This window comes from Parasteatoda tepidariorum, chromosome 2 (assembly GCF_982258835.1).
Source record: "Parasteatoda tepidariorum strain Cologne lab strain chromosome 2, Ptep-v5.0, whole genome shotgun sequence".
In the NCBI taxonomy this organism is placed as follows: Eukaryota; Metazoa; Arthropoda; class Arachnida; order Araneae; family Theridiidae; genus Parasteatoda; species Parasteatoda tepidariorum.
This window is the reverse complement of record NC_141756.1, coordinates 48,607,522-48,623,386: the sequence shown is the minus strand read 5'-3', so window position 1 is coordinate 48,623,386 and position 15,865 is coordinate 48,607,522. Positions and strand designations below refer to the sequence as shown.

The 15,865-nt window shown below is 28.7% G+C and overlaps 1 protein-coding gene across 1 annotated transcript; it reads right to left on the bottom strand.

Annotated features, from left to right (window-relative positions):
* Window positions 1–653: 653 nt before the first annotated feature.
* On the bottom strand, window positions 654–14,905 carry LOC107441218 (sn-1-specific diacylglycerol lipase ABHD11). The gene is made up of 6 exons (XM_016054389.5): window positions 14,676–14,905; window positions 11,409–11,562; window positions 9,176–9,349; window positions 5,511–5,702; window positions 4,204–4,403; window positions 654–849 (listed from the first exon to the last, which is right to left on the bottom strand). Exons 1-6 carry the CDS (start codon window positions 14,681–14,683, stop codon window positions 711–713), a joined length of 867 nt encoding a protein of 288 aa, XP_015909875.4. The 5' UTR covers window positions 14,684–14,905; the 3' UTR covers window positions 654–710.
* Window positions 14,906–15,865: the final 960 nt, after the last annotated feature.

The window sequence follows — 15,865 nt, the reverse complement described above, 5'->3', positions numbered from 1 at the left end:
AAAGAACAAAATTTGCGCAATATTTTTTTAAAAATTCGTGTCTAACATTTTTTTAAGTCTTGGTGTTGTGAACTGATTATAGGAGAATCATTAGAAAAAAATGTCATGCAATGTAAATGATGTAACAAAACTAAAGCAATCTTATTTAGAATTTGCACGCCTTATCGAGATAGAATTGACTAGAAATCGCACAAAGAATTTAAATTTGAATTTTCGGTAGAGCTGTATGCAAAAGTAGCTATTTTTGGTAAATTTTAGTCTTTACATTAATAAATAGGTTGCTCTCAAAGAAAACAGTAGCCATCTTTTAATATCTAGTCAATAATAGTTTTGAAAACTATCAAGTATGCAGAAGTTTTTAAAAGATCAACGCATCAGTTTTTTTTTGAAAGAAAGTTTAACGAACTCAAAAGGCTTCTTAAAAAATATTCCTGACACGTTGAGCAATAAGATTTTAAATGGATTATTTTGAAATTCATTTTACCCTTTACCAATTTTTTAGCTAGTATTTTCCTAACAATAAAAATTAAATTATATCTCTTATGTTACTAAGGCAGTTGATTTTTCCACTAAAAGTGTCATTTCACCTTGGGAATAGCGTATAATTATTATTATAACGAGATTATTTAATTATTTTATTGTAATAAGTCAGAGAATGTATAAGCAGTTTATTTAGTTATAGAGCAATGCTTTACATATTTTAAAAGTTTTCAGTTCATCTTTAGTCGTTGAAGCACAGTTTCTATTAGTTTTTCTGGAAATTCAAAGTGTACATTGTGTGTAGCACCTTCGAATTCAATTAATTCAGCATTCGGAAAATGTTTCTTAATATGAGCCTCCTCTTTACCTCTACAAAAATAAATTTAAAAAAATGTTAATAAAACAAAATATTAAAGCATCAAAAATACGTAGACAATTAGCAACAATTTTAAAACATACGTATTTCCACTAGTTTTTCCTACAATAAAAACTTGGCGTCCCTCCAACCACTTTAAGACTAGTTGGACTACTCAAATTTTAACTGGAGCTCTGTGCTGAATTATAAAGGATTGAAAAGTCGACCATTTACTCCAATTGAAAATGAGCAACTTTTTAGTCAAATTACAAATAAAAATGAATCCAGGTCTTCTAAATATATTTAGAAAAACGTGGATTAAATAAAGTTGATTTTATGCTTTTCGTTTTTAATTGCCTAGAACTAAAAATAGTTTGGGAAGTTTGACGTGAGCATTAAGAAAAACGGATAGTTAAAAAAATGGTAAAACTGCAACAGGTAAACAATAAAAATTTACTGATTAAATGTAATTTTTAACTAAGAATTTCATCTTTAAATTAAAAATTGAATTTTTAAAAGTAAAAGGAAAACTGTTGAGTTTCATCTTAATCACTCTAAACTATTATGAATTTAATTGCAACGCATTTTCGTTCTTGTTTGAGTTTAGGCAAATCTCTATTATTATATATTTTATAATTTATTCATAAAATCATAAAATATAATGAATTGTAGAATTTTCGATTGATATATTGAAGCAATTTTTGAAATTAAATATCAGTAAAAATATAGTTAAAATTTTTTTCTGTGATATAAATTATTAAGTTTACTGTTTTCAGAATTATAAGTTTAAAACACTTCAATGCATTTTCGGATGAAGAACTAATGGAGGAATTTTCGTTCTAATTTTGGTGTCCAGATCAGCACCAGTTTAGGACTTCAAACCAAAATTCAAACATCATTGTAACTTATTTTTTTTAATTTTTTTTATTGAAGTTCAAATTTATTTAAATTATTTAAAAAAAACACCTATTACTTTTATCAATTTACAAAAACGAGAAAGAACTCGTAACAATGTGACCACCACTCCTATAATAATTCTCAATGTTTCAGAAATTACAAATCAGTGATCACCCCCACTTTCGGCTGTAGATTCGTCTTAGATCATACCTATTTGCTATTGGTACACGTGTTTTTATCTCGGCTGGTATTAAAGCTGAAAAAATTTTGAAGCGAATGCGTGATAAACGTGATTAAGAGTTTTACTAAAAAGGAAAACTATTATCCTTAAAGTAAAAGGTTGAAAGATTTCAAATCTTTATTTAAAGCATGAAAATTAATTCTTTACTCACTCTCAAAAGCATTTAATTTTCATACGCAATTTAGCCATTGATTTGTCATACATTTTTAGTGGATCCTTACCAAGATAATTAAATCCAAAATTCGCTCAGTTGATTCTTGATATGTTTTAACCCAGTCATAAAATAATTTATTAAACAACATTCATTCACACGAAAAGTGAAAAAAATTAATTAATTAGTTAAATAAATAAATTAATTAATAAATACCCAAATCAATTATTGATAAATTATAAGACTATTTTTCTTCAGAATATATATTTTTTGTGTCTTGTTTACATTGAATAGTTCATCAAGTAGCAATTACATTAATTTATTGGCATTCTATTCCTTTGACACTCACTATTAGAACATAATATTTACAGTTGACTTTTGGTGCAAAAGTCAAAGGTTGTACAAAGACCTTCAAAATAAGGCATTTAACTTCAACTTTAACTGTCTAAATCTGCTTGTGCCTAATCAGTGAACCATAATGGCATATATACTTCATCAGCAAATACATACTAATGAGAAGTAGGTTAGAAAATCAGTGTATTTGGGGAATATGGTGCGTATATATTCTCTCAGATAATTGATAACCAATAAGTTAACATAAATATTTAATAACAAAAAATACCGGAAGAAATTTACCAAGAAAAATCGAGGTTTTATTTAATACGACAAATAGTTTGTTGCCGCACAGATCCACAATACTGTCTTTAAGATGAAATTTCGATGTTTTTCACCGGAAATTATTTTTCACAAATCAGGTACTCATTTTCTCTCGCATCCAGTGAGAATGACCCTTAAGTAAAAAAAAGCCGAACATGGTCAATATCTCACTTGTTTTGAAAAATTATGTAAGTTACACGCTTTTTTGATCTCCCAGTAAGATCAAAGTGGCTACTAAAGCTCATTTCCGTTAAGGGGTAAGCAAATATATTGAGCTTAAACCCAAAGTCTTAAAAACAATTTATAGTTATCCCTTAATTATTTACAAAATCAACTAGTCAAAAATAGACTTTAGAAGTTTAGATTCACATTACATAAAAGTTGAAAAAGTAGATCTATAAATTGATTTGATTATGCAATACTTAAAACTTTCTTCTCCAGTTAATTTCCTTATTGGTCACGTTTAATAATAATAATTGATGACCTTCAAACTTGTATGAAATTATTGTAATTTTTTTTTGCACTCTAACTGTCAAATATTTCTGTACCCTAGGAGTACGCCATTCATATCTTGCCCTTTATAGGTACTTCTATAGTGTATATCTCATTAGAATATATTCACTGAAATATAAACCTTTGTGGCTCCTAATTGGCTCAAGTACATTTCGAGAATTCAAATCGATGAAAAAAAAGTCCTTCAGAGAGTTTTTGAGTAATTTTTTAACCTGGTGCTAAAAGTCAATTGAAGTTATTTAGTTCCTAATAATTAGCAAAGAAGTGGTGGAACCCAAACTAATTACACAGACAATAAAATTCTTGTAAAATTACCGTATTGTATGATAAGGACAGTTTTGGTAAAAAAAAACTAGCAAAACGTAATTTTAGTTAATAAATCCTAAATGTATGGTATTTAAACCATTCATTTGATAATTTTTCCGTTAATATCGTAATGGTTTGCCGGAAATTCTCGTTTTTAAATATATAGTTCTTTTTATTAGACATTTTGTAAAAAGTACAAAATTGAGGAATAAATTTAACCGAATAAATGATTTTTATGCGCTGTTCCAAGATATCATGATAAAATTACCAAATTTTACAATATTTACCAATTTTATCATACATTATAAAACCATAGTTTAATTTTGATTTTACCAAAATCATTGTCAAAGCGCTTTGGTAAAATTTTTTTAGTGTTCCCATAGAGCCAGAAACATGGTAAAGTTTACTATATTCTGGTAGTTTTGAACATATTTTTTTCTCAGTGTATCTATGCTATGGCGCACACTTAGTTTAAAAGGGATTTCGTAACGAACTGGTTTTTTTAGGATTGATTTTCCAGATAGCTGAATTAGTAACAACCTAGGTATAAAATCAATCCAGTTGGAAATGAATTAAAATTTATTTATAAATACTGTAACTTACACATAAAAGGGCGAAAGTGCTCCATATATGAAGTATGCTGGTCCATCAAACTGACCAACGGGTTCAGTCATGATTTCATCTATCTTCGTTAAAATTGGTATTATAACATCTTTGTTAAACTTCACGTCATAACTACCATCACTGCTTCGCTTGAGTTGGATTCCAGAATTGAATAATTTTTCCTTCTCTGTAACATCTGGCTATAAAAATTAAAGTGCTCTCTTAAAAAATAGGTTCAGCACATCATAATAATGGACCATAATATTTTTACCTCGAGCTATATCACTGCGAAACTTAAAAAGGTGTTTGATTGTTCATGTTAGACCATAGAATAGTGTAATCAAGTTTGAGAATAACGATAACATGGTTCAACTTATCATCGTAAAAATTCATTGATTTTGCATGCATCGTCTGTATTCATTGATTTTGTGTACTACTGTGTTCTTTTATGATTGCCAAGTTTTTGAGTTGGCGAATTTTGGATAATATGCCATTAGTCAACTTTTAATTATCAGGGTCTTTTTACCTGATATTAAAGTATAAATAACTAAACACTATAAGGGCCTTTTGGCCTTAGTTTGCTTTGAGGATTATAGTGGCTCTAAATTAAATGTACAGGTGTCTTATTTATTAATCATAAGTATTGTGCCATTCCTTTATTATTGTAAACCAAGTTTGTCAGGCTGTTACCCTTGACATATGTAATTTTAAATGAATTTTAATAAATGCTACGGTGGTGCTTCGCCGGGTTCACTGACCGGCACACACCGAGCCTGCGCCCCCTCTCCTAGGTGGGCCTGCCGCGGCGACGGGTTTGAAACTTTACGTATGCCCTAAAATTATAGGGTGGGGCGAAAATTACTTTACCTTATCATCATAAAAGGGATTCAGCAAATTTGAAGGAAATCATGGTTTAAATTGCTTCAAAATGTCAATCAATGTAAACTCATATAATATTTTTGGAAAGTATTTTCTAACTTACTTTATAAAGCATTTCTAGCTAATTTCTTTACCAAATAGTGCTTACGGATCATTTTTAAAACCAAAAAGGTTCCCAAAATGATGAATGAATGAGCAATGAACAGGACGTCAAACAATAAGTAATGTTGATATCCCCAATAGGTAAAAAATACATATAATGAACAAAGTTCCAGTTAAAAATATTGATAGTAGTATTAATGATGTACTAGTAGTATTAAATGACTGCTACAACAAAGTTTTTTTTTTAAAAGGCCAACAATTATATGCAATTTTTATCAAAAAATTTAATTGACATCAAAATGAGAACATTGTAACTGACTACTTACAGCATCTGGCGGAATTTTACTGTATAAGTCTTCTAGTGCATGCTTGACTGCATCGTCTGGATCCAGGTCGTTGGGTATTTCAGAAACGCTTACCAGCCATAACTTTAAAAAATCACTAACAAATTTAAGAATTTCCGCCGGTAATTTCTTTGTGAACATATCTTCTATGAAAACCATTTCCACTCTTTCAGGCTAAAATGAAATAGAACTGTAGTAGTGTAAAAACATTCTTTGTGGAAAAATATTCCCGTGTTCCAAAAATGTCTAGTAATTTAAAAATAAATAACTAAGTGAATGAGAACACACATTTTGTGCACAACTATTTAAAATACAACATTTAAAAATACACAAAATTACAAGCACTATGGCAACTCTTATACCACTCACGTTTGTCTATCTCTGCTGTAAAAAATATTTCGAAATTGATCTAAATATATGACTATAAGTATATAAAATTAGTGGAAAAGGAAATGTTGATAGTTTTTAAAACCAAAAATAGTTTTTAAGACCGAATGTAAGCATTTTTTTTAAAGCAAAAATTATTTTTTCGAACATTTCTTGAACCGGTTCTATGAATCTGGTCTGCCAGTTCTGATTTTTGAGAAGAATTGAATTTTCAAAAACTTAGTAGGTATTTTAAAAATAATTTTTTGTGATAATGTTTAAATTGTTTTTCGATTTGATATAATGATTGGTTGTGGTGTCTTACTTGAACTTAGAAGGCAAAGACTTCGAACTTTGCGAACTTTTTTTTGGCAAAGGGGCTGTTGTGTTTGAACATTTAACGTTCCCATAAAGCTCTTTAATAAAAGCTGTTAAAACAAGGAAAATATTATTAAATGTTTAGTAATATAGGTAATTGATTTACCAACTACGTCACGAATTTTTTCACTACTTTTATTTAAGAATAATGCAAGGAACACAGGTTGTTCCTATTGCCTACATAGGTAGTTTGGAACATTCGATACCGTAACATGTTTAGAAAAGTACTTTTTCAATTATTCTAACAAAATAATAAAGAAACAAATAACTACAAAATAACTTGGAACTGGAACTGTGTTCACGGCACCTGCACTGAAGTGCTTATTCACGGTAGAACAGTTCAGCCTATGAAGATATAATGCAGATGGTGTATTCAATAGAAAAAAAATTATGAGAATTCTTAAAAGAATGGAAAGATGGTTTCAAGATCCATAAAATAGAGAAGGCATGATGACTTCACTTGGCCTAAAGTAACTTGCTTTTTCTCAATGAGTAACAATTAAAATTAAATCTGTGCTGTAATTTAACACGTTTACTGTCCATATCGTTCTAATTTGGTGACTATCACCCCGAACACTCTCAGAAATAAAACGCACATTTTTGACAATTCAGCAATCCTTGAGCTGAATTTCGTTAATTTTGAGAATTTTGTCCCGAAATTACGTGATTTGTGACAAAACGCTAACTCTAAAATTTGTGACTAAAATATTCCAACTCGGAACCTCATCTCAGTTCATTGCGGGAACATAAACCGGAAACGTTTTAGTCAAAACGAAAAAAGTTTCATGAAAGTTTAGCACGCATTTTTTTTTTACCGTAGCAGTGTTAAATATAAACCGCAGACTCTAACATTGACTATCCAGTTTCCAATTAGACAGAACACGGGCATTTATTACAAATTTGTCAAAAAAACCTTATGAAATGTAATTTTTAACTCGTGAAGTATTGTTTTAACAATAATTTGAATGTTTTACACCATTCTTGTTTTTATCAGGTCTTAAAAAGTTGCTTTTTCCTTTAAATTTTTTTTTTTTAAAAAAGTTGTTTCTGTTCACACAAGCCATATTACTCGGGGCAAGTGTTGGGAATCTCGATAACTTTCTCAGGTGTCATTGATTACAACCCAGAAAGTTATATCTAAAGCCAAAATAAAAATAATTTCAATCTATGCCTTATTGGAGAATAAATATTGACGTATATTAATTGAAGTACTAATTTGTAATAGAGCATTTAACTATACTGAGAAAGACATTTTTGTACGGAAATCAATACATTTGAGAACCGTTATTAAATTTGGCTCATTTGACAAGTATTTAGATTTTTTTTTATTTTATCAAAAAAATTGAAACGTCAACTTTAAATGTGTATTGAGATGCAGTCCTCTAGTAGTTATATCAGTCATTGACGATAAAAGTTTAACAACAATTTTTTTTCTTGAAATTATTGAAATATTCTTTTTTTTTTAGAAAAATGAAAGATTAATAAATAGAATAGCTATATAAATCTTTCATTTTTAATTGAGCATCATAATCCCCTATCTGTAAACAACTTCCACTCTATCACTGTACCTGATTTTTATTTTATAAAAAAAACTTGAGTAGCACATTTGTGTAAGAAGTTTCAATATATTTATGTCGATTTGATATCATTGCGACTTAACAAGGGGGAAGAAAACTAAAGTTGCTGACTCACAAATGACAAAATCCATTTAAAGCATGTCCACACACTCTCAGAAATAAACTCACTTTTGACAATTTTGACGATTTCAGCACTCTAACTTTTGACAATTTAGAAATATTTGAGCTACATTTCGTTAATTATGAATATTATTTCTTCACGAAATCACGTGGTATGTGACAAAACGGGGACTCTCAAATAGGTGACGAAAATGTATCCTTAACTCGAAACCTCATTGTAGTGTATTGTGGGATCTTGTTAAGCAGAATAAAGCTAGGAGAAGATTAGACGAGCGAAAATAAAGAAGCAAGACAAGCAGGCCGGGTTGTATAGTGGACAAGGAGTTTGCCTCGCACAGGAGAATCCGGGTTCGAATCATAGGCGAAATTTATCTAACTGTTCCATTTTTCTTTCTTGTGTTATTAAGGTAACACTCACTCAGCTGTATGTTAATCGCGAAGAAGTGGCTATTAGAAAAGTTAGGCATCACAAGGTTTTTTCTTTTTTGAAAAAAAAAGGAAATAGGATGACAAAATTCGTTTTTTTGAAGAATAAATAACTATCACGATAGTTATTTCGTCACTTTGACGACATATTCACTCAGAGCATATATCAGAAAACGGTTTCGTTACAAACGAAGAAAGTTTCGAGATATCTGAGTACGCTATTTTTACAGTGCACTAACCCCACCACCATGTGTTTACACTAGTCCCAAGAATGTTTGTTTATGCCTAATATTGATTAATAGAAACTATACTGAGCAAAAGTTAATATTGAAATAGGTAAAAAAAAACAGTATATTTTATAACACATTATCGCATTTGGTTGAAATTCTGAAAATAAAATGTATTAACAAAAGAGTAGAGAGAAAATTTAAAAGTTAATTTTGCACCTTAAAAACCTTTTACAAATTTCTACTAAAGTATTAACAGTGTTAAAAGTTAATTTTACACCTTATAAACCTTTTACAAATTTCTTCTAAAGTATTAACAGTGTTAAAAGTTAATTTTGCTCCTTAAAAACCTTTTACAAATTTCTACTAAAGTATTAACAGTGTGCTTATGAGTGTACATCAAAGTTGCAAATTAACAATATTTCATAGAGGAGATTTGGTTAATAAATAAATAAGCTATTCAAAACGACCACATTAGATCCATGTACACATTAGCCTTCCTCTCTCCTAGATTGAAAACGTAAAGAAATGCATGGAAAACACATCATCTTACATTTTTTAAAGCTGCTCTGATTGCCGTTATTCCACCCATGCTGTGTCCAACTAAGACAGCTTTCGGAACATCGATGGTATCCATAAATTGGAACAAATCCTCAACATTAAGATCGAAATTAAAAGATTCTGTAAATTGACTGTCCCCATGATTTCTTGCATCATATGCATAAGCCTGGTAAGGAGAAGGAAAAAAATATATAGTAAAAACAATTTGCCTAAAAATTCCAAACAATCAATTACTTTAAAAACAAAGTTTGTAGAAAAAATTAAGTTAATGAAATACTGTTTTGAAATTGAACTATACAGAATAATACTGAGTAATTTTATTAATGATTAAAGTAATTCGAAAGACGGCTTCTGTCCTCCTTTAAGATGAATATCACATTTAAAGATAAATTTAAAATAATATTTTAATAAAATAAACTTTTTTTATTTCATAATGTTTCTAATTGTTCTAATTGTTCATAATTGTTTCTAATTGTTCTGTTCATAATGTAAGTATAATGTTTCTAATTAACTTCATAAATAGGATCACGTAGAGTAAAGTGGGTATATAATCAAACTTTTTTTTAAAAGAAGGCTCTAAACCAAACCATTGAATTTATTTTACTGCAAATTTTGATGCATTTTATATACATTGGATTCATATAGATTAATTATAAGCCATAACTTATCTATTTTGGTTGATTGTTTTCTTACACTAATGCATTTAAAAGAACATGTTTTGATGCACCTATTTTACCCCAGAGTAGGGTAAAGGGGGTATAGTTCCAAAATTAGTATATGTTTCCCTAAACAATAGAGGCAAATATTGCTTTAGAAATAAAAACTCTCTTAAATAAACGTATCATGATTATATTATATTAAAAAATAAATGCTAAAAATATTTTCTTATTAAAATAAAGAGTTAATGCTCAAAGCTGTCAAAATTAGGTTTCACTTCGAATGCAGTATATTTTGCTGAACTCTACACAATTTCATTAAAAAGCAAGAAAAGTGTGATAGTTTATGGTTTATTTGAAATATAAATAAGAGAGTAAATATTAATAACTATTGTGGTAATTTAAAGTGTTTTTACTGTCTATACCTGTCATGTATTTTTATTGAATTAATTGAAGGATATTGTTTTGTTTTCCATGAAAAAACTGCCTTATGAAGGCAGATACTTGCGTGAAAATTCATCTATATCTTTAAATATGCCTATTAATTAGCACCATTATGCTATTTCGGTAATTCTTTTAACTGTATAATTTGTCTGTTGTATTGTTATTCCTTATGTTATTCTTCTCTTAAAAAATTAAAATTTAAAAGAAATTTTAATTTCAGCGTTAAAATTACTATTGTAGGTCTATCATAAAACAAGTAAATTATTTTTTAGCTATTTCATAATAAAATGTAGAGCATTAGATACTTACTAAAGTATCTAATGTTCTAAAAATCTAACTAAAGTATCTTACTAAAGAATCTAAAGTACTAAAGTATCTAAAGCTAACACAGAAGTAAAAAAAATAAATCTAATACAGCACTTAGCTACGCCTGCTATTCCCACTTTTCCCCATCTCAGAAAAGAGTTCAGAATAAATAGAATTTTTAAATTTATTATTAAATTTTATGTAGATCTGTTCTTTTGACGTTTTTCTACCAGTTTGGACTCAAATTAATAGTTTTCGACAGTTTTTAATAATATTAGAAAAAAGTTCATCAACAGCTTAAACTAACATACTTTATAAGTTGATCAGAAACATAAAATTTGTAACCTTAAATTTTTTTTTTAATCGTTTTATAAGACTGAAGTAAAAATGCTCGTTACAATCCCAGTTAATGTTTCCAAAAATATTAAATAAATTATATCAGCTTTAAAGGAGAAATTTTTTTTTTCAACACTTATTCCATGTATTTTTAACGCTTACCCATGCTTTTTTTAACACTTATCCCACACTTTATCCCATGTATCAACTTTACTGATATTGCTTTTGGATAAATTTTAATTTATGCATATTACGCCATAATATTTATTTTTATACTTTAACGAAATAATATAAAATGTTAATGTTAAAGAAGGAATTGGGGTGATGTGAAGATATATCCTTAGTAGCTTTTTGGTTCCTTTAAAAATGCTATAAAAGTATCGAGTATGACTGAGTTCGTTCGAATAAGCACTGATTTTCAAAATTATTAAAAAATACACTGTTATATCACCAGAAATGCATTAAAAGCTTGCAATATATTACCGTTCTTTGAGACCCATCTGCAATAAGTTGTGCAATATCAATCCAATTCTCCTTAGAGCCGCTTAACCCATGAATGAATATGACAGGAGATAGGTTTTTGCCTTTTCCACCGGCCGGCTTGAATACTTTGTATGAAAGTTTAATTGGAATAGACCTAAAATAGAAATTGAAAAAAGAAAAACAGAAAGGAAAACGATTAGATTTTCAAAATTTGCCTCTTTTATCATTGGAAAAAATTACCCGTTTGTGTCATGACTGCAAAAACATTGGGATGTTGAAGGTACTAAAAATTCCGAAGTAAACGCATTATTTTAAAGAAAAATCAATAGTCATTTTCATAGGTGACACCAGGGACCAATTTTTTTGTTGCACTCATACAAATACTTGTTCCTGTCTTATTTGGGTGTGGTTATTTCAAATCTAAAATTAGTTTTGCACCTAAATCTACAGTTTTTTTTGAATGACATTTTTAGTCTATTTTTTCCATGACATTTTTCCATTTTTTATTATTTAAAATTGTTACATTTTGCAGGGAGTCCCATAAATGTTGTGACAAACTTCTAGGGAAGTTAGGGCATATCATCAGGAGGATAAAAACTGCATAGGAACCCATGTCCGGAAAAGTCGTCCTACTCGGCTAGGGACGCACCCATATTATGAATTGTTTCATAGTGTGTTTCTGAACAGGTCATAACCGGGAAGTGTCCCTAGCTGCGTAAGACGGTATTTCTTATGCAATTTTAATCTCGATAATATCTCCTAGCTCCCCTGGAAGTTTGTCACAATATTTATGCGACACTCGTTATATATAACGTTTTTAAACTTATACATTTCAACAAAAAATGGACTGAAAATGTCATTTAAAAAATATTATATCTTGGAGATAGAAACAAATTGCAGATTTGAAATATGCAATACTGAAGTATTTAAGATATGTTAAAAAATCTCATGCAACAGAAAAAAATGTTCCTCAGTGTAATTATAGGCTTTTATTTTTCTCAGTAACCGGCTTAAAACTTTTATAATCAAGGGAAGCAATAAATCTCAAAAATAAATAAATATATAAAGCCATAAAAACCTCTCCTCAAAAATCAGACAACTGAAATAACTTTTACATCATATACTTTTGTATGCCTAGTAATCAAGTTAAGTTTATTAAATATTCAGTTGATAATTTTGAAGAACAAATTGAACTGAGAATTAAAATTTTTTTTTATTGTTGTTGTTAATTTACGTCGCACTAGAGCTGCACAATGGGCTATTGGCTCTAGTTAAAAATTTCTTTTATAGGAAATGCAATTTCAACTCGAAAATCTGAAAAAGTCCACTTGCTGAGTTTACAAATTATATGTAAAATCTTTATAAGATAAAGATCATTATAAAACTATCAGTTGCTAATTTTAAAGAACTAATCGGTTTGATAATTGGGCAATTCCATATGTGACGGAATGACATTTTGACTTGCAAAATAACAATTAATAGAAGTTTCTATGTATCTAATTTCAAATAAAAATTTTTTTTCTCATGCATATCATTATTATTGGCATAATGCGCTTCATAAACTAAAAATACAGGATTTTCTATCTTTCTTACTTTTAATTTTACGAACTTTTTATTTGTGTGACGGAATGACATTTTGGCAACCAAGCTTTTGGCATGCCGCTTAGAACTGGTAGTTTCTGCGAATTTTGCAGCTATTATTTTTCTGAACTATTTTATACTTTTAGTATAATGTGTAAGCAATGTAAAATGTGAATTTGGAAAATTAACCTTAAGTTGGCTAGCAGTTATTAACATCTATTTGCTGTGACGGAATGACCGTGACGGAATGACAAAAAGTTTAGTAGAAGAAAGCCTTCATTTAAAAAATGTTTTATTAATATGTAAATGATAAACAGAATTTAACAGATAAACAGGATTAATATTTATGTAAGAATAAGTAAAAATTTCAACAATTTGAAAATTAGGCTGTCTCTGAAGAGGTTTTATATCTAACTTGCCAATGTCACATTTTATCTTTGTTCACAGGAAATTTATGCATTATTAAGACATGTGACTGAATGACGTAAAAGAAGTTACTTTTATTTTATATATTAAACTTAAAATGTTTACATTTTGTTCTATATGCATATTTTTATCAAAATATTGCAAAAGAAAGATACATTTCTTTTATTTTATAAGTATTTTTTCAAGAAAACAATTTGAGCACAAATGTGAACAATTCACTTGTCAGCCATGTGATTACTTTAGAATGCTGCCAGATTCAAAAAATTTGAAATTATCAAAAATGAAACGGCAATATGTAGACTTTGGCTATTTTTGAACATATTTTTAAAATTAAAATATGCAATTCACAAAAAAAAAATTCACTTAAAAGTTGACACTTCCGTGGAATTGCCCAATTACAAAAAAATTGTTTGGAAATGCAATTTCAAGTTGCAAAATCTGAAAGAAAAAACTCATTTGGTGAATTTAAGGATCATATATATATAATCAATATAAAATAAGAATCATTAAAAAATGATCAGTTGATAATTACAAGGGCAAACTGATTTAATTATTACAAAGAAAATTGATTGGAAATGCTATTTCACATTGAGAATCTGAAAAAAACCCACTTACTGAGATTAAAGATTATATATAAAATCATTTTAAGTAAGGATCATTATAAAATGACCAGTTGATAATTTCAAACGACAAATTGGTTTGTTAAGAAAATTTATTGGAAATATAATTCCAACTTGTAATATCTGAAAAATTCCACTTCGTTAGTTTAAGGATGGGTTCTGGGATTAGCCAAGTTGGCGACCCTGTTTTGAACACAATTCAAAGCATTTGCTCATCTTCTATGGCAACTGCTTCGATTTAGCGGGTACTAGAATGCTTATCGTGGGACATTCTGCGACTTCAGCATTGCGAGTTCGCACTGTAAAAAATTTTGGAACAAATTACGGTAAAACTTACTAGCCCCCTCAGGGTGCTGGTACTTTTTATCGTTAAATCCATTTTCACCGGAACATGTTACAGAACAAAAATATCTGATATACCGGTATTTTTAAAGTAATAATCACAGAAAAATCCCTAAATCACTGTAATTTAATAAATATTATTATAAAAATTACGGCATAATATTTTATGGTAAAAATGGATGCACCCAAAATGCCGGTACTATGTACCGTAATTTGATTCTGTATTTTTTTACAGTGCGCACAGTTCTACAAAAATGTTGAAATAAAAATAAATAAAAGCATATTTTTTTAAACTTACTCAGTCATGGCTGTAATTTTCTATTTTCAGGTATTTCTTGTATCTAAGTAAGGAAATTAGAAATATATAAATAATTTCTCGCCTTGACAAAATTTTGAAACATAAAAACTTAACTCTTTTTGTCTGACACGAAAAGCGTTACTCTATTATTTACTTCCTCTTCATCTGATAGTCACTTTGTGCTTCCTTTTAACAACGGTCTGTGTTCACAAAAGCTCAATTGATTACGTAATATACTGCCTGACCATGAGTTTCATTACCGCAGTAGTCCAACGAGTTTTTGTTTGAAAAATTATTTAGGGTTCTCGGCTGTGAGATTAAATAACTATAATTTATTCTTTCCCCCAGGAAATAAAAAGTGTCTACTGTATAGAACGATACGTCATAAATAAGTATAAGCATTAACTAATTTATATGCGCGGCATTTTTTAAACATTTCAATAGACCTATTGTCGTAAACTATTGTTTAAATTCATGTTTGAAAAGAATAGTAAGTGTATGGTTTTTTTAAGGTTTTTTTATTGAAGTCTTTTTGAATTTTTTGACGTTAAAACTTATTTTTCCTTTGACATTAAAACTTATTTTTCGATTTTTTAAAAGTTGAGTTTTTATACCACGTAAAAAAATGGGTTACTTTTCATTTTTTAATTTGAAAGTATGAAAATTTAAAAATACCTACAACATTCTCAATTTTAATAAAACTATGAAAAAAAAAGAAAAGAAATTTCCCCTTCATACACCACTTTTAACGCTGTTTTTCGAAGCTTTGTCACCAAGGAAAATAAAAAAGCCATAGTTTAAGTGACTAACACTTGAAGCAATGCGATGATTTTAAATTATCTATACATACAGTTTAAAACTATATATATATGTAAACTATATATACAAAATATATACATAAACTATATATATAGTGAAAGATTATCTGAGCCTTAGAACAGAACTTACATATTTTTAAAGTTATTAAACCTTTTTAAAACTCACTAATTTGGCGACATTTTTCGATAAAAATTATGAAAATCACTGCCATATTTTCAGTTTTTGCCAATTTTTATGAGCCTAGGTAATGAAGCATCGGTGTAAGTTTTTAAATATTAAAAAATTAGACTACAAACGCTTTTCATTTTCACGAAACTGTGGCTTTTTTTTCTTATTGATTCGTCATTTTCAAAATAAGCTTAGACAGCGCT